This window comes from Trichomonas vaginalis, chromosome IV, assembly GCF_026262505.1.
Source record: "Trichomonas vaginalis G3 chromosome IV, whole genome shotgun sequence".
NCBI classification, from domain to species: domain Eukaryota; phylum Parabasalia; order Trichomonadida; family Trichomonadidae; genus Trichomonas; species Trichomonas vaginalis.
Genome location: NC_067206.1, coordinates 18,111,116 through 18,128,101, shown reverse-complemented (window position 1 = coordinate 18,128,101; position 16,986 = coordinate 18,111,116). Strand labels below are relative to the sequence as shown.

Sequence of the window (16,986 nt, the reverse complement as noted above, 5' to 3'; positions counted from 1 at the left end):
TTATTTTTGCTTGGAGTAAGTTCAATAGAAATTTTTCCTGCCCAGTTTGGCAAGTATCTTAAAAACCTGAAGATGAGGAAAGATGACAAAGGAACTCTAAGTTTCAGTTTTACTTTGGTTACTGCTGCTGCAGTTTGTCCAGAAAGGTTAACATAAACTCCTGGAACGTTAGGGTCAAGTCTTCTTATTTTCTCAATAGTTGCATACTGGTCTGTTTGTTCTCTAGCTTGTGGTTGTACTGAGTTTCTCAAAGCGAACCATTCATAGTTTGCCCATGTTACTGTTTGAACTAAGTCAGAGTTAGAATATATCTTATATCCCATAAAAACTTCTGGAGCATATTGGTATCCGACATAGAAAATTCCATTGCAACCTTTCTTGTCAGACAACTTGGCAGAAGGTTTTATTTCAATGTCTTGTTCCACGTATAAGAATGAGTTGTCAATAGAGAAATAATATGAAACCTGTCGCAAGCAATATCTACTGTTGTTGAAGAACCTTCTCCAAACTCACCTACGTTTCCATAAGAAACAGCAGTTGTATATTCGTAAGTTCCAGGAACTATTTCTGACCTTCTAATGGCATTGTCGCATTCGGTTATACCATTCGGAAACATTTCCGTTCATGGCATCCAAAACTGTTGGCGTTATATTCTGAGCGGCGTACATTTCATATGGGTAAAAATATAGAATAGTTGGATTTATATATCATAATAGAACCCACTCGTACCAAGCTTTACTTTCTTCCTGACTGAGTTTTGTTGCATCTTTGCCTCATGTTCACCTAGTATGTTGTAAATTTCCCATGTCCTTTTTGCCTTTGGGCTCTGGTCGCCCATCTCAGGTAACCTATATCCTAGAAAGATTTTGTCATAGTTTGTATTTGAGTCTTCGCGTATTGTTTGCATGACTCTTTCCTGAGTTTCCGGTTCAAGCTCTTCAAACAGAGCTTGTCCATATGGAATAAGCTCGTTTCCAAATATATGTTTTTGTAGCCATTCTGGTTTTCTTTCCATGTAACCAATAATATCTTTTGTGAATGGGAAAGCTTTTACCCAATGTTCCAGTCTTGCGTCATTTATTTCTGTAGTTGGTTTTATTTTGTCAAGGAACATGTTTTTCAATACTAACATTTCATTTGGTACTGTCCATTTGAGTTTTCTTAAATATTCATCCCTTCTCGATTCATTGTCTGCAAAGTAAGTTTTTATGACATTTTGCAAACTTTCGTTTGCAAGGTCATGTACAATAGGTTCTCTTCCTTCTTTCTCCCTAACTTTCTTTCTAAACTCTTCACCAAATATACCATCTCTATGGTTCTGTGTAGTTCTTTGAGATAAATGTTCTAGAACGTCAGGTGTTATATTTCCATCAGCCATGTTCATTTCATACTGGTCCAAAATATCTGCATGTTTCATATCTTTCAATGGCATTAAAGCCGCGCTGAAAATACCAGCTATATCTGGTTCACCATTCTCTTCCATTGCGTCTACAACTTCTTGGAATTGTGGTTGTAAGTTTAAGAACCACCTATCCGGATTAGCTTTATGACCCCATCTCATTGTAGTTCCATAGTCTGCAGAAACAAAAGTAGGTTTGTTTCCAGATTGGTTAGGTTCTGAATGAACTTTAAACAATGTTTCATTTCTATATGTTTTGTTGAAATTTAACCTTTTATTTTCACCGAGTTCATCCGAAGATTGAACGTTATATGCTCGTAAGTAAAAAGGATTGTTGTATTTGTGTACATTATCTTTCAGTACTTCCATTCTATGCTGGATATTTTCATCTGATGTTGGAGTCTTTTGTATGTCGGCGAACATTTTTCGATATTCTTCTACTATGTCAGCCGAATTTTTCTTAGACTCTTGGAAAGATTCCATATTCTCCGCATACACTTGTTGAGGGTCAAGATTTTTCGGCTGTTCCAAATCTTCATCTAGTTCTGTGAAGTTAGTTTCCAAAGGAGTGACTTGTTCGTTTCCTTCAGGCTCTTCTAGCTGTTGTTGCTGAACTATTTCTTCCATGTCTGGTTGTATCTGAACTTCTTCCTGTGGAGTTTCTTGTACCTCATCTGCTGGCATTTCATATATTCCGAGACCGTTTTTAACAAATTCCCTTTCTAAGTCATCCGCATTCATAACCCTTTCTTCTTTCGTTCCGTCTCTATTTTTTACACGTTTCATGAAGAGAGTTGAATTATCATTTAGCTCTGACACCAAATATCTCGGAGTAAATTCATTCATGTCATTTGGATGATATGCTATTAAATCATATCCCTTAGCGAGCTTGTATTTTCCAGGTTTGAGCTTATATCCCATTTGGTGCTGAACCATAAAGCTAAATAGGTTCGGGTCAGTATTTCCTTCCTTGAACTTTCTAATAGCTTCTTTATATCTGTCACTAAAGTCAAGAGTATCTGGGTAACCATAACCTTCCTTAAGCATTTTTAAGAATTCTTGGTTTCCTTGTTCGCTACTTCTTTTATGTCCTTGCTCTGTTTGTGCTGGTTGTTGTGCTGGTTGTGGAGGTGGTTGTTGTGCTGGTTGTGGAGGTGGTTGTTGTGGTTGTTGTGCTGGTTTTGGTTGTGGTGCAGGTGCAGGGTTTTGAACTGTTGGTTGTTGTGTTGGTTGTGCAGGGTTTTGAACTGTTGGTTTTGGTTGTTGTTGTTGTGCATGCCTGCGTCTGTGTCCATGTGACGATGTAAATGTTTTAGGTAGTCCTGCTGCAGGTGCTTCTCTTGAAGGGTTTGGTGGTATAAAAGTTCCACCAGCTGGTATATAAGTTCCACTAGCTAGTATATAAGTTCCACCAGCTGGTATATAAGTTCCACCAGCTGGTATATAAGTTCCACCAGCTGGCACATATGTTCCATCTGCAGCATAATGTCCTACCTGACTTTTCGTTTTTAAGAAAGCATTTACTAGGTCTGTTTTGGTCTTTTGTAACTCTTTTTCTTGACTTTCCACAACAGTTGCTCTAACGGCGTCATAGGCACTTTGAACTGCCTGTCTCGTTGCTGCATCTGTTATTTTCGTCATATTTTGTGCTACTTCTCTTAACTCTTTGTCGAAACCTTCAGACTTCAGTTTCTTTCCAGATGAGAAGTCGTTCACTAGTTTCACCTTACTATGAAGAGCTTCGAAGGCATTCTTAAAGTCAGCATTCATTAAAGCTTCATTTGAACTGTCTTCATCCGCTTGTATTTTTGTCCTTATTGACCCTATAAGTTGGGCTGCTTTAGCGTTGGCCTGGGCATCTAACCAGTCATTATTAGCTTTTATATATTCTGCGCTTTTCATTGCCTTTTGCATGGCTGTGTCGTTATTTTTACTTTCTTGTGCTAAGTTTTCATACTGTACGGTTTGGTTTTGCAACTGTAAAAGTTTTTCTGCCTTTACATTTGCTTCAACTTCTTTTTTATACTCATCGCTATCCATATATGTCTTCAGGGCTTTTTGTTTTATTTCTTCATCTTTCAGTACTTTATATTGAGTAGTATGGTTTTTCAAATTTATAACATCTTGTTCCATTTTTGCTACTTCTGTTGCTTTTTCTGACACTTTTTTCGCATATTCCTCTGTACTTAGTTCTTTCAGTTGTTCTTCTTTCTTCTTTTTCTCTACGTTTAACTCATTGAGTTTCTTTGTGTGTCTGTCATATTCTAGTTTCTTTTCGTTTTCACTTATTTGTTTCTGTATGTCTATGTTTGACTTTTTGACATCTGTTATTTGATTTTTGAGTGAACTCAAATTCATTTGACTTTGAGGGTTATAAGCTGTTCCGTCTGCAGCTCCACCATAGCCTGCCATTTTCGCTAAAAGTGCCGCTCTTAAACCTCCACTCTGTGCACCTATAACTCGGTTTAAAAGCATAGGGTTGCTTGACATTTGTTGCAACATAGTGGGGTCATTCATCATTTGTTGTTGCAGTTGTTGTTGTGGTGTCAGTTTTACTATTGGATGTTTCAATGCTCTCTTCCTCTTACGTATATTCTTACGTAGCTTACGTGGCATTTTAAGTGAAGTTAAAAAGCATATATACGAAGAAGTCATGAAAATTCAAGAGGTTAGAAAAGAGGTTAGATCTAACCTTCTACCCTAAACATTATTTTTTGGTCCTTTACACTCATTACGAAGAAGTCTTGACAAAACATTTACGAAGAAGTCATGAAAATTCAAGAGACCCAAAGGGTCAGAGCCGCAAAGCGGCTAGGTTAGAAAAGAGGTTAGAAAAGAGGTTAGATCTAACCTTCTACCCTAAACATTATTTTTTGGTCCTTTACACTCATTACGAAGAAGTCTTGACAAAACATGAAAACATATATAATTTGTGAAAAGTGAAACAAAAAGTGTCACCGGCTGGGGTTCGGTCCTCCTCTTGGGTCTTGGGCAAAATTTCTTATGGGCTAGAGGGCGCAACGCGCCTGGAAGCCCTTCGAATAAAACTTCATTTATACTAAACATCTTCAGGGCTAGAAGGCACGAAGTGCCTGGAAGCCCCAATACCTTTTTTTTTTTTTTTTTTTTTTTGACCAAATTGTTCATTTAGTTGCGGATTATGTGACCGAAAGAATTAAATGTGAAAGTTCCGATTTATATCCACCAATTCTTGCAATTCTAGCTCACAAAGGTGAAATTGCTGAATATTTGATATCAATTGGAATAGAAAGTCAAATTTTAGATTTATTATCAAATCATGATTCTCGAATCTCAGAAAATATATATTTGTTAGCTGAAATTCTGATAAAATGGAGGATTGAGAATCATCAAACTTCGAGAATCGTAATCAATGAAAAATTTTATATGATAATGCAAAAAGACATATTAGGAGAGAAACAGGATATTTACATTCCAACTATATGCAATATTATATATGATTTGATCGTTGAATATGGAGATATTCTCTATGATTATCTAATTGAACCATTTGTTCAAATGTTGAATACTGTATCTTATCAAGGATTGATTCCAATACTTTATGTTTTATGCGAATATATCATTATTGCCCCTCTTGATTACAGATTAAAAGTTTGCACCCCGGATTTCTTTGATCGCCTCAGTTCCTCAATAGATGAAGCTATGCCAACATCTGTTGAAAAGATTTCATCTATGATATTGGCTTTAATTGAAGATCCAAATGATACCGAAAGGCCGTTTGATGATATTATAAAAGAATCGGGGATATATGAAGAAATATCTGACTATTTTGAAAATAGTGACGAAGAACTTCCGATTACATCTCATTTATTTGATATTTTGGTAATTGAATAATATATCTACTTTTTATTTCATTTTGAATGAATATTTATTACTATTACTCATATATAAAGTGTTTGTATACATCCAAGAAAGTATCATTAAGTATTTTTCTCAATGCAGAATTTTTAAAATTGTCACTCTAAAATTCATCAAATCCTATGTCCTATTTTGTAATGTTTGATTACATTTATCATGTTTTAACTTATATTGTTCCCAAATTCATTTCAGAAATTTTCACAGATCATTCATATTGTGAAATTTTCATAAAGTAAAGCACTAAAGTCCTATCTTCGAGATAGTATTGAAAAATATATTCATTTAAATAGCATATACATAACAATTTACAAACAAAAAAAATAGTAATTTAAACTTGAGGAAGATCCTCTCCTGCAAGAACAATCAGGTCCAACCTATGATTGGAGAAAACAATTACTGAAAATAAGCCTATGGAAAAGGCAACATCAACAACAGTCACGTAAACATGAAAAAAATCATCTATATAAAGACTCAATATATGAAATATGTCATACACGATTGATATGATATATAATGCAACTAGCCCTCCATATGAGAGCTCTTTAATCTCTTCAGGCCACTCTGTATTAAATGTTTTGATAAAATCATATCTCGATTTAAGCCTAAGAAGAGTAACAGAAACAAGTAACAGTGCGGTTATTATTACAGCAAATGCTGTAGATAACCATTCAATTTTATATGATAATTGAGTGGAAATAATGAAGGTTAAAACTAAAATGTATGGCATTATGTATTTAACTTTCTCACAGCATGTTGGCATTAAACCTGAATATGAAATTGTCAATGCAAACATTGTGAGAGCCGATAAAATTGTAATATAAGCAATCGAGTGCAAAATCATAGAAAATCTTTTTGGAAATATATCAATTCCGCTGAACATCATAAATATATAGCGCATGCATATAATTGAATATAATAACAAAACAAGAATTCCCGAATATAAAATGAATTTTTGCGTGAAATTAAAATGGCCTGTAAGTTGGCTCATATAGACTATAAGGAGGACCAAATCCATGGCTATTAGTAGTAATTGTATTCCTATCAAATAAACATCTCTAATATCATAAAAAACGCGCCATTTTTGAATACGGCTGTAAATTCTTCTTGAGAAATTATATCATAAACTACAGGAAATAATTTAATTTGGTAAATTCCTTCTTTTGGCGTGAAATAGAAATATGAATTCCCTGGATAAATCTGTTTTGAATAGTTTTGACAATCATTTGTAAATAAGCATAGATGTACTTTGCAAAATGAAAGTTTGTACTGCATGAATGAAGGTTTGAAATGACTAAAATTGAAAAACATATACCCTTCATTTGAAAACTTAAATGTTCCGAGTCTATATTCTGTAACATTTGATCCTGACATTGTTTGTTTGTATAAAAGGAGCGAATGAATGAGCATATGAATTAAGGATATAATTGAATTGAGTTTTTAATCGTACTTTATCATGAAAGTTAATAAAAATGTTGCTGATAGCTAGCATTGATAATGTTGTATTCTGAAGTATTCAAACTGATTCTACAGGTACGATTATTTTATTTTATCACATTTACCAATAAACATTTTCGGAGTATAAAAACAACACGTTCATGATGTTATTTCTAAATTATATTAGCGAGTGAATTGGAACGGAGAGCGGTCCATCATACAAAAATTGACATTGTAATGTTATACAGTTTACAATTGTAAAATGACAAATTTGCCACTTGAATTTCTAAGGGAGTTGAAAATACACTTACATAAAAAGTCCCCCAAAACCAAGCTCCAAATTTTGCTTTTTTTTAAGAAAAAATCATATTTTTTTTATTCAGGACATGAATCTGAATTACGAATGCATTGCTGCTCATATCAGCGATTATATTACATTAGAAAACTTCTTTGATACATTTGACATAGAAGATATCAAAAAAATCATGAAATATTCAAAATTAACTGCAGACCAGTACATTACTCTTCTCAAACAATCTCATACAACTATTAGTGCCAATAAATTATATATCTTCACACGAAATGCGCATGTTATTATCCAAAACATGGAAGAGTTTATTTCAACACTGAAATCTATCAAAAAATACATGAAATTCAAAATATTCAACGGTATCATTGGCATTTTAGATGAAAAAGAGAAAGAACCACATGATTCAAGAGAAGAAATTCAAAAACATCAAGAAGAACTAAAAGAAATTCAAGATCAAATACAAAATTCGGCCAAAGAAGCATATGTCAATCAATTAACGAAAACAACAGTTTTTCGAGAGAACCTTTAACCAAAATCGCAGAACTTAAGGAATCTAGTGATTTTGAATGTGTTTACATATTCTTTGAGGAACTTTCTTCTAGAAGAAATCAAGAAATGATTCAAAAAGCAAGTGAAGAAGGTCTTTGGGAAAAGAAGACAAAGAAATACACTAAAAATAATGTACTTCATATAGCATGCAAGAAAGGAAATCTCGGACTTGTCAAATCACTTATCAACTGTAATAAAGAAGCAAAGGATAATAATGGATATACTCCACTCATATATGCATCAATATTATGACTATCTTGAACTTGTTAAATATCTTAGCTTTTTAGCTGATAAAGACGCAAAGAATTTTGAAGGAGAAACTGCACACACTGTTGCAAAAGGTGATATAAGATTTTACCTAGAGTATGAGTGAACACTCCCATTGATATTATGCGAGCATGTCAGAAACTGGTATATCAACCTTTAAAAATTAATAAAAATGAAAAACTATTTTCTCATAGGAAATATATATTTGTAGTGAGTGGGCATGCATCGAGCCTAATCATCCAATAAACTCTTTATTCATTCTCTGGCCGGCAAAGAGCCAGAGAATCACATCTGCATTAACTTATGCTGAAGTTATCTGTATTTCCTCTCTCATTTGAGAGACATACAGATAACTTCAGCATAAATGAATTACAGACAAGTTCTCTCGCTCTTTGCTGGCAGGGTACAACAACTAAATTGAACTAGGACAGAGTTTTTCCGAAGTCTCTCGTTTGATGTAAGACTTCGGAGAAACTCTGCCTTATTAGATCATCTACATAATCCCTGGCTCTTTGAAAACCAGGGAACAGTAATTCAGTAATTTAAGGCAAGGTTCTTCCAAGATCTTCCAATAGAATGAGAGATCAAGGAATAACCTTGCCCTGCTCGAGTAGTTACCGAATCCTTAGTCCTTTGGGGACCAGGAAGGTGGTAGAAATTTATTTTGACAAAAAACGAGAAAAGTGACATCTCATGCAGCGGATTAATATGGATCTCATGGATAATGACGATTATGAGGAAGATGAAGAGCTGCAAAAGATAGCAGACAGTAACAATGAAGCAAATGTCGAATATTTTAAGCAAGAACTCCTTGGAGTTCAAAAATGAATTAATAAAAATCGAGAAAAGTTAGCATATTTACGAAAAGTATATCAGCAATTTGCCATGCTCATCAATAAAACAGTTTGCGATAACTATGGACCGCCAATTGTTCATCAAAAAGTTGAAAAACCACTATCGCTTCCAATTCCTGAAATAGATACCAAAACAAGTAACGAGCTCATTCACTTACTTACAAAAATGGAATCTGTATCACCATCTGATGTATAAAAGTTTTTAAATAATTCATCTGTTGTAGAAAAGCTTATTTTTGGGAACCAAACTATTTTTGATGATCAACTACACAATGCAATACTTCGTACGTCTCCAGATATTAGAATGGCGTTTTTCAGTTCAATTCTCACAAAATTATTACGTTGTAATAAATTTTTAGAAGGATTACTACCAATTCTATCAAAACTTTCATTGAATAGTGTACTCCAACGTCAATTATCTGACCCTTACGCCGATTTCAAAGATTTTTTGACGTTTTTTGAAGAATCCAGAAGGAAAATTGGTGAAACACTAGGCTTCAAAGACATTGTTATACTATTTAATACAGGAGATGGCGACCTATTATATCAAACTTCCGAACGAAATAATTTATTACAAATAAACAACACTTTAGTTGGCCATCTCCTACACTGTGAAGGCCCTACAGTTACTTCTCAACCCCTAGCGAGCGATAAGATCCAAAGGAGTGAGGAAAGGTGCATTTTCAAAGATGACAGAGCTTGTTTATCAATGAGATTTTCTTTTGGCGACAATATCGAAGATGAATTAGTTTTACTTTTCAATGATCAGTTCACTGAATCAGATATGGCCATTATGCAGATAGTTATACAGTATACAACCCCTGCTTTGCATACTTTTGGAACAATTTTTAATGCGTTGACTCCTTCAATGATGTCGAAAATCTTACTTGATATATCATCATTGTATGAAGCTAAAGATATCATTAAATCAATAGAACAAGTTGTGCAGTCAACATTAAATTCTGTCAAAACAAAAGTTATGACTTTAAAGAGATCTGAAGAGTTCCCTGATGTTCCCATACTTCCACAAGACAAATCATTGATAAGAGCGGCCGCAGAAAAGGGAGATTCCACTTTAATCAGATTGCCAAGATTACAAAAAGGTTTTGTTAAAGAAATCGATGATGATACATCTCTTAGTATTATAACCGTTCTGCATATCATTAAAATACCATTTAAAGACCTCTTTGTCATAAGTTATAACGCAAATGATTCGAATTCTTACAAAATTCAAGTCAGATCAATGGTTGAGCACTTGATAAATGCCACACCATATCCCATTGAAGAATTTCTTAAGAGAAGAGCTGTAGAACAGAATTATAACTTAGATTCAACTCAAAAAGATTTAATGGAGAACTTTTTAACGAGAATACCACGTTTAGTGCAAGCTGTACAAGACTCCAAGCTTATAGAAGTTGTTGCCGAAGAAACAGGCATAAAAGGAGTGAAAGTTGAAGTGATTTCATTGATTGAAGAAAATAATTATTATGTTTTCCCTTCAAATGTAATGAGTGAGTGTCCAGAAGAGATATCAGGTATAACAGAACCAACCCACATGCAAATTGATGAGCAAAATGAGATTTTTGTTATTCCATCAACTTCAACTACTTCATATTGCATTTTTAGTGGTATTTCGGACTACAGCTCTATTGATGAACGATTACTGGTGTATTTGGGTAACGCTACGATCGTTTTATTCCCTTGGGCTTTAATGGAAATTCAATTTAATGATATGATACATAGACAAACATATCTTAGATGGTCATTGAGGATTTCTATTGACTCTATATCAGATTTAATTGACTATAACCTCATTTACAAGGAGTATTCTCCTCCAATTTCTGAAAAAGATTTTAAATCCGAAAAACCTTTCCATATTTTGATAGAAACGAAGCGAGGAATCGAAGCATCAATCGAATGTGATGAAGTTATTGAGGATGATGTCTCAAAAAGTGTTCTTGAATCGTACAAAGATTATTTATCTTTCGCATTATCATCAAGGAGCTCAGTAAGAGAAGTTCCATCAGAGGTGTTCAATAGTATAATTGATTATGTCCAAATTTTCAAGTGCGATAATACAAAATTGATGAATTGGATAAAAATAATTTTATCTTTCTTCAAAACTAACAATTATGACATCAATGTTAACCTCAAAAAGATGAAATTTGTTAAATCCATTTTATCCAAGCTTTCTGTCTACAACTGGTTCTCAGATGATGATAAATCTGTGATTATGATTTTATTGTTCTTGAATGGGCTTGAAAACTTTTGGAGAATTAAGGCAGATGATTACCTAATAGATTTATGCTCAAATTCAAGCCTTTATGGAGCTCCTTACGTTGCCGCAGTTTTTAATTCTAATTTCGGAATTGGAAATGGATTAAGCATTGATCGTGCAAAGCATATCGCTCGCCTATTTTCCTATTACTCAATTGGCCCGAAAATGGAACAAGAACTCGAAGTTATTGCAAGAGTTAGATTTATTTCAGATAAGGGCTGGGAAAAGTCAGATGAAGCAAAGGTATTCGTTGGAAAGTCTCTAAGTATCCTTAGTCGTGCAGAGCCTTGGTTAGTTTCGCCTTTTGATCCTTCAGCTTTTGCAAACCAGAAAAGAGAGTTGATTTATCTTGAAAGAGTACTTTTGCCACTGTTTTCATACTACAGCATGAAGAATGAGTTCATGATGGGCGATATGAGAACAATTTGAAGTAATATTCGCCAGATTCGACTTCAGCTTAAGTAGTTTATATGTTTTTATTGTATGTAATTATATTATAAATGTTTGTATTTATCTATTCTGTTTAATTCCAACAAATTTTTCAATTTGATTCGAAAAAATAAAGCTATTGTAATAACTATATTAATATTCTGCTTAATTATATCATAGATATTGTTCCTTTAGGGCTATCATGTGTAGAATTGATTGGGATAAGAGGATATTAGAAGCTGTGATTTTTGAATTGAAAATAATCGTTTAAAAATCTAGTCTAATGGACAAACTCTCTCCTGATAATCAAATAATTCTTTTTGAAGATATCCGTCGCTATTACCCACAGTCAGAAAATAAAGAAATCGTATTATCTATGATTTTCCAGTGGTATAACGAACATGCAACACAATTTCTTCTTGCAAAGGAGCTAAGAGCTATTTGTATGGATTACTATGACTTTAACAAACAAGTTACCCAGCCAAATGCCAACCACGTTTTTAGTTTTAAGACGTTTTAAATTTCAAGTATATCAATTCACCAAAATCATATACATCATCTATCACTACAATTTAAATCACAATCTTAATTGATTGTCTTATTACACAAAATTGGAATAAATATGTTTGTTTATATATTTACTGTTTTTTTATTCTCTTAGTATGCTAAGATATGTAATGAATGTTAGTATTAGTTGCATAAACGTTATTAATATGTAATAATATTAATCCATAAAGTTTTTGTAAAAAGTAATGAATGGTAAAACAACAAACAAATTTTTAATTATAACTGAGCTTTCTTCCGATTCTCATCTATCTTACTCCACAAATCATTCTGATTTTGGGTCAAATCATCCATATTGTAAGAGAAGAAACATGTTGAATCGATAGTTCCATATGCAATCATACCGCTAATTTGATTTTGGTTTGCTGAAGAAATTGTTATTGGTGCTATCGATTTATAAAGAGTAAGTGCTGCTGCTGGATCTTCTGTTGAATTCTTAGTTTCTTCTTGTTTCTGAACGATACTCTCTAATTCTTCAACGCGATTCTTTAAAAATTGCCTTTTCTTGATTAATTCTTCTTTTGCTTGCTTTAACTTTTCTATTTCAAGTTTCTGTGAATTTGAACTAATTTTGTCACTATTTTTGAGTTTTTCTTCTTCTTCTCGAAGAGATTGAATTTTCATCTGAAGTTCTTTTGTCTTTTTCGTATTTTCATCTTGCAAATTATAAATATGAGCGTCCATCTCAACTTTCTTATCCTTGATTTTCTCGCATAAGTCTCTTAATGTTGGCGAAACTTCGCCCCCAAACATTTTTTAAACGTACACTTTCTACACAAATTATAAAATTTGTATGAATGATAAACAGAAATGATAAAGATTTAGAAACTAGATGATTTAAATTAGTGAGAAGGATCTATTCAAGAAAGAAATCTCGTATAATATTAAAAAATGAGAGAATTGAAAAATAATAATCAACTCGAATTGAGCGATTTCGCATAGCTTTCAAGCAAAAATGGTTTTGAATGAAAAATAAAACATTTTCTATTTCAAAAAAATCAAGTTTTTGGTTTTCTATTATTAAAAAGTATAAAATTCATTTCATTTTCTAATTTTTGAAAAAAATTTGGAATTTTTATTTTGCTGCTTTTTGATTTAGGCAAGCAACATTAATTAACTATGAGATGTATTTAAAGAATATGCATCAAATAGAAAAATTTTGAATATTATTTGATATTTTTATACTTTACCAAACAATGAGTATCATAATCCCCTAATCTGCACCTTGAATCTTATTTTCTATATCATTGATCCTATCATTTATCATTTTACAATGTATTTTTATTGAATAATTCAAAAATAGACCAACATCCAAATCGCATGTGATTTCCCAATCAGAAGATAAGTCATACAAATTTAGCCAGTATGTAAATTTCAATCTTTATGCTGATAATTTTTTTAACAAAGATTGAAATTTTTGTTATTAAAATAAGTCATTTACTGATGTCATCAATAAAAAAAAATAAAAAAAAGTTCTACAACAATAATATAAATTTTATTATCTATCCAAAGTGAAATTTAATCAGTATCAACTGATCCCCAGAACATATCATGATCAGTGAATCTGCTCTTTGGCTTCTTCTTCTCCTTCTTGTTTGGATTTTCGAACACTAGCGGTGGCAAATTCCTTTCATCATCGAATGCTGATTGCTGTTCGAGTTGAGCTTCTCTCTGTGCTTCATCTTCCATCAACTGGTCGAATGACTTTCCGTACATCGAAGTGACAACTGTTCCTGGTTTGTAAGACAATGTCGTTGGTTTTGGATCTGGATTCTTCTTCTGTTCCTCCTCCATCAATGCTGCGAAAGAGAAACCTTTTGAACTGTTTCCTGGCCTTGGAATTCCAGGTTTTCCGCCCTTTGATTTCGGATTAAATGTTGGTTCATCGTAACTAAGAGTTGGAGCAGCAGAAGCTCTCTGTGTTTGCTGCTGTTTTTCCTTTATCTTCTTCTGCTTCTCCTCTTCTGCATTCAAGAGGTCATCGAATGAAGGACCGTTGAACTTCTTCTGTTGTTGTTGTGGCTGCAACTGCTCAGGAGGGACATATACTTGGAATTTCTTTTTCTTCTTTTTCTCAGGTTGCTGCTGAACTTTTTCTTCTTCTGGTTTAATGTTCTGTACTTCAGGGGACTTCCAAGCGTTTGTCTTTGTCTGGATGTCATCGACTGACGGTGGTTCTGCCCATTGGTTGCCCTTCTTCTTCTCTTCCTGTTGGAAAGGACCATCAAATGGGTTGTTTGTTGATGATTTCGGAGCAAATGACAATTCTGGCTCAACAACTTCGTCAACAAGCTGTAGCTTACCTGGTTGAGGCTTCTGTTGCTTGGATTCTTTACGTTCTTCCTCGTCTAATAATGCTTCAAATGAAAATCCATTTGTCACTTTTTGTTTTTGAGATTTTTCTTTTTTAGATTTCTTTTGTTCATCTTCCATGAGAGTGTCGAATGAGAATCCCTTTGCTTTCTGTGGCTTCTCTTCTTGTACTGATATCTGTGAGTACTTCGGTCTCTTTGCCTGCGCCTCTTTCTTCTTTGCCTCCTCAACTTCGTCCAATGTTGCGTAGTAAGGAATATTCTTTGAATTCTTCGAAGGACCGAAAGAAGGCATCGGAACTTCTTTCTTCTCCTCTTCAGGCAATGTGTATCTAGGAGTGAATGTCTTCTGTGGGGATCTCTCCATTGTCTCACGCTCTATGTCTGCAAATTGAGGAACACCTGGAATTGGAGTGATGAACTCTGTTTTCGTCTTTTCTTCTTTCTTCTTCTCTTCGTTCAAAATGGAATCGAATGATGCAAGTTGTTCCCTCTTCTTGTGTCTCTTCTCTGATTGTGGACTCTCGTATGTTGGAGGGTTGAATGTCTTCTTGGCCGTGGATGGAGCGAATGTGGGAATGACTGGCTCTTCTTCCTGTGGCTCTGGTTTTGGCATGAAATTGCCAATTTGGTCTGGATGGTCGGCCATTTGCTTCTCGTAGATCTTGTCGAAAGAAACGACATCTGACTTGGTTGATTGAGGCTGGTCTATGACTGGCAGAGCGTTGAAGCCTGGTGGAAGAGAGGGATCGGAATTGATGACTTGGTCGAATGTCTCGATGCGAGGTGCTTCATTGAAGTTTGGAACAAATGGAGTGTCTTCTTTCTTCTTTGGAGCGAATGAAGGTTCTGGATTATTGTTCTGGGAAGGAAAATATGAAGCAAATTTATTATTGTTGTTGTAATTTTGTTTTTGTGGTCTGAATGATGGTGCAGATTCTTGTTGTGGCGCTGGAGCTGGTTTTGGTGTAAATTTTGGTTCATTATTTGTATTTTGATTGCGTTGTGGTGCAAAAACAGGTTCAGGTACGATATTTTCGGATTTATTTGGTGCAAATACTGGTTCTGATACTGGTGTTTCTGTTTTCTTTGGTGCAAAGACTGGTTCTTGTGGAATATTTTCGGATTTCTTTGGAGCAAAGACAGGTTCTGGTACAGGAGACTCGTTTCTCTTTGGTGTGAAAACAGGTTCTGGTACTGTATTCTCTGTGCCATTGATGTTTAAAACTGCTTCCGGAACAGGTGAAGTGGTTCTTTGTGGAGCAAAAACAGGTATATTGGCTGGTTGTGGATTGAAACCTGGTGGAGGTGAGTGGACAGGCTTGTTTTTGTTTTGTGGAGTTGAATGATTGAGGATCGATTCAAAACTGATTGTTCTTTGCTCATTTGATGTTTGAAGCTCATGTTCTAAGAAATCTAGATTATTGTCGTTATTTTTTTCTGGATTGCTACTGAGTTTGTCAAAATAATTTAATGGTTTGTATTGTCTCTTTGATTGAAGTGGTCCAAATGCTTCAAAAAAGGGAGGCGGTGGACATTCGGTAAATCTGGCGATAATTTCTTGCGGTGTATATTGTTTTCTTGTCGACATTTCTTTTGAAATATAATTTTTAATCGACCAAAAATTCGAGAGATTTACAATTATCGTCCAAATTCTATAGGTCCATCAACAAAATTTGCTATCTGGTTGATGCACTTGATTCGAAAGTAAGGAAGTCAATTTGGAAAATTGTTTTCACTTTAGGAGAATATAATTTTCCATTTGGAAAATTTAAAAAGTGAGACGCGCAGGATTCGAACTTTTTTAAAAAGTTGATTTAAATGAATTTTAGTGTGGAATATAAGGATAATATCATATTTAAAATAAGAATATACTAGTTTAGGTGGTATTAATTTTTTGGATAAATTTGAGAGTATGTACGTTTAGGGCATCAAAAGTGTCAATTCGCTCAGCGAAAGCTGAGCTAGCTTCGTTCTCGAAAGAATAAGGAAGGAGTGAAGGAGAATGATACAGAAGTTGACACATTCATATCATTTCAACATATTTTGATCAAATTGAAATTCAATAAAATTCAATTCATATCCTTCAGTCAGTACATTGATATCCTTCTGCATCACAATGATAACTCGGGCATCAATAGTTCTACAACTAACTCAGAAAAAACAAGATTATTACTTCCTGCTTACAGCTTTTAAAAAGTTTCGATGATAAAAATCACTCTACTCTCGTTTATCGACATATGGTGATAGTAGGTAAACATATTCTTATCGATATTAATAAAAATATTTTTACGAAAATCTTATCCAATTAGAGAGTTATTCATAAAGTATATGATAATTATAATTACTTTATCTTTGTTTTATCTTTGAATAAACAATTTAATTTAAATTGCATAATATTTTTTGGTTGAAAGACAGGAAACTTAGTTGAGTTTGTATTATTTTTATCGTTTAATTCATCGTATCAGTGAGTGATCCAGATATTTAAGATATTTACAAAAAATTTATTAATTTGATTAACAAATTTTAATCAAAATAGCAAAAATCTATTTGATAGCTGTAAGCAAACAATAATTTTTATTTCAAGCAAAATCAATTATTTTCATCTAAACGTATAAAATTGTCAATTTTATGAGAATAAATTTAAAATCTCATGAAATGTAAAGGAGAGTAATATTTTTCAATTTTCTTTT

General features: G+C 33.6%; 7 protein-coding genes across 7 annotated transcripts, besides 3 other annotated features; 4 read left to right on the top strand and 3 right to left on the bottom strand.

The window, feature by feature from the left end:
- Positions 1-4,531: part of a mobile genetic element that runs on past the window's edge.
- Positions 1,309-4,015, bottom strand: TVAGG3_0118900 (protein of unknown function, DUF4106 family; the record flags this gene model as incomplete). Its single annotated transcript, XM_051223451.1, has 1 exon — positions 1,309-4,015. A coding segment is annotated over one exon (2,707 nt), but the record flags the coding sequence as incomplete, so codon positions are not given.
- Positions 4,439-4,531: a terminal%2Cinverted (terminal inverted repeat of Maverick-3 transposon ID:TVAGG3_0118890).
- Positions 4,532-4,936: 405 nt separating this feature from the next.
- TVAGG3_0118880 (uncharacterized protein) lies at positions 4,937-5,272 on the top strand (the record flags this gene model as incomplete). The annotated part of the gene is made up of 1 exon (XM_001309320.1): positions 4,937-5,272. The coding sequence occupies one exon, from the start codon at positions 4,937-4,939 to the stop codon at positions 5,270-5,272; it is 336 nt and encodes a 111-aa protein (XP_001309321.1).
- Positions 5,273-7,116: 1,844 nt separating this feature from the next.
- On the top strand, positions 7,117-7,569 carry TVAGG3_0118870 (spectrin binding; the record flags this gene model as incomplete). The annotated part of the gene is made up of 1 exon (XM_001309319.1): positions 7,117-7,569. One exon carries the CDS (start codon positions 7,117-7,119, stop codon positions 7,567-7,569), a length of 453 nt encoding a protein of 150 aa, XP_001309320.1.
- An 86-nt stretch (positions 7,570-7,655) lies between these two features.
- TVAGG3_0118860 (spectrin binding) lies at positions 7,656-7,841 on the top strand (the record flags this gene model as incomplete). The annotated part of the gene is made up of 1 exon (XM_001309318.1): positions 7,656-7,841. One exon carries the CDS (start codon positions 7,656-7,658, stop codon positions 7,839-7,841), a length of 186 nt encoding a protein of 61 aa, XP_001309319.1.
- Positions 7,842-8,022: 181 nt separating this feature from the next.
- Positions 8,023-8,345: a mobile genetic element.
- Positions 8,346-8,552: 207 nt separating this feature from the next.
- Positions 8,553-11,446, top strand: TVAGG3_0118840 (uncharacterized protein; the record flags this gene model as incomplete). Its single annotated transcript, XM_001309317.1, has 1 exon — positions 9,420-11,417. One exon carries the CDS (start codon positions 9,420-9,422, stop codon positions 11,415-11,417), a length of 1,998 nt encoding a protein of 665 aa, XP_001309318.1.
- A 149-nt stretch (positions 11,447-11,595) lies between these two features.
- TVAGG3_0118830 (uncharacterized protein) lies at positions 11,596-12,734 on the bottom strand (the record flags this gene model as incomplete). Its single annotated transcript, XM_001309316.2, has 1 exon — positions 12,201-12,734. The coding sequence occupies one exon, from the start codon at positions 12,732-12,734 to the stop codon at positions 12,201-12,203; it is 534 nt and encodes a 177-aa protein (XP_001309317.1).
- A 633-nt stretch (positions 12,735-13,367) lies between these two features.
- Positions 13,368-16,029, bottom strand: TVAGG3_0118820 (keratinocyte proline-rich protein family; the record flags this gene model as incomplete). Its single annotated transcript, XM_001309315.1, has 1 exon — positions 13,500-15,884. One exon carries the CDS (start codon positions 15,882-15,884, stop codon positions 13,500-13,502), a length of 2,385 nt encoding a protein of 794 aa, XP_001309316.1.
- Between the last annotated feature and the right edge of the window lie 957 nt (positions 16,030-16,986).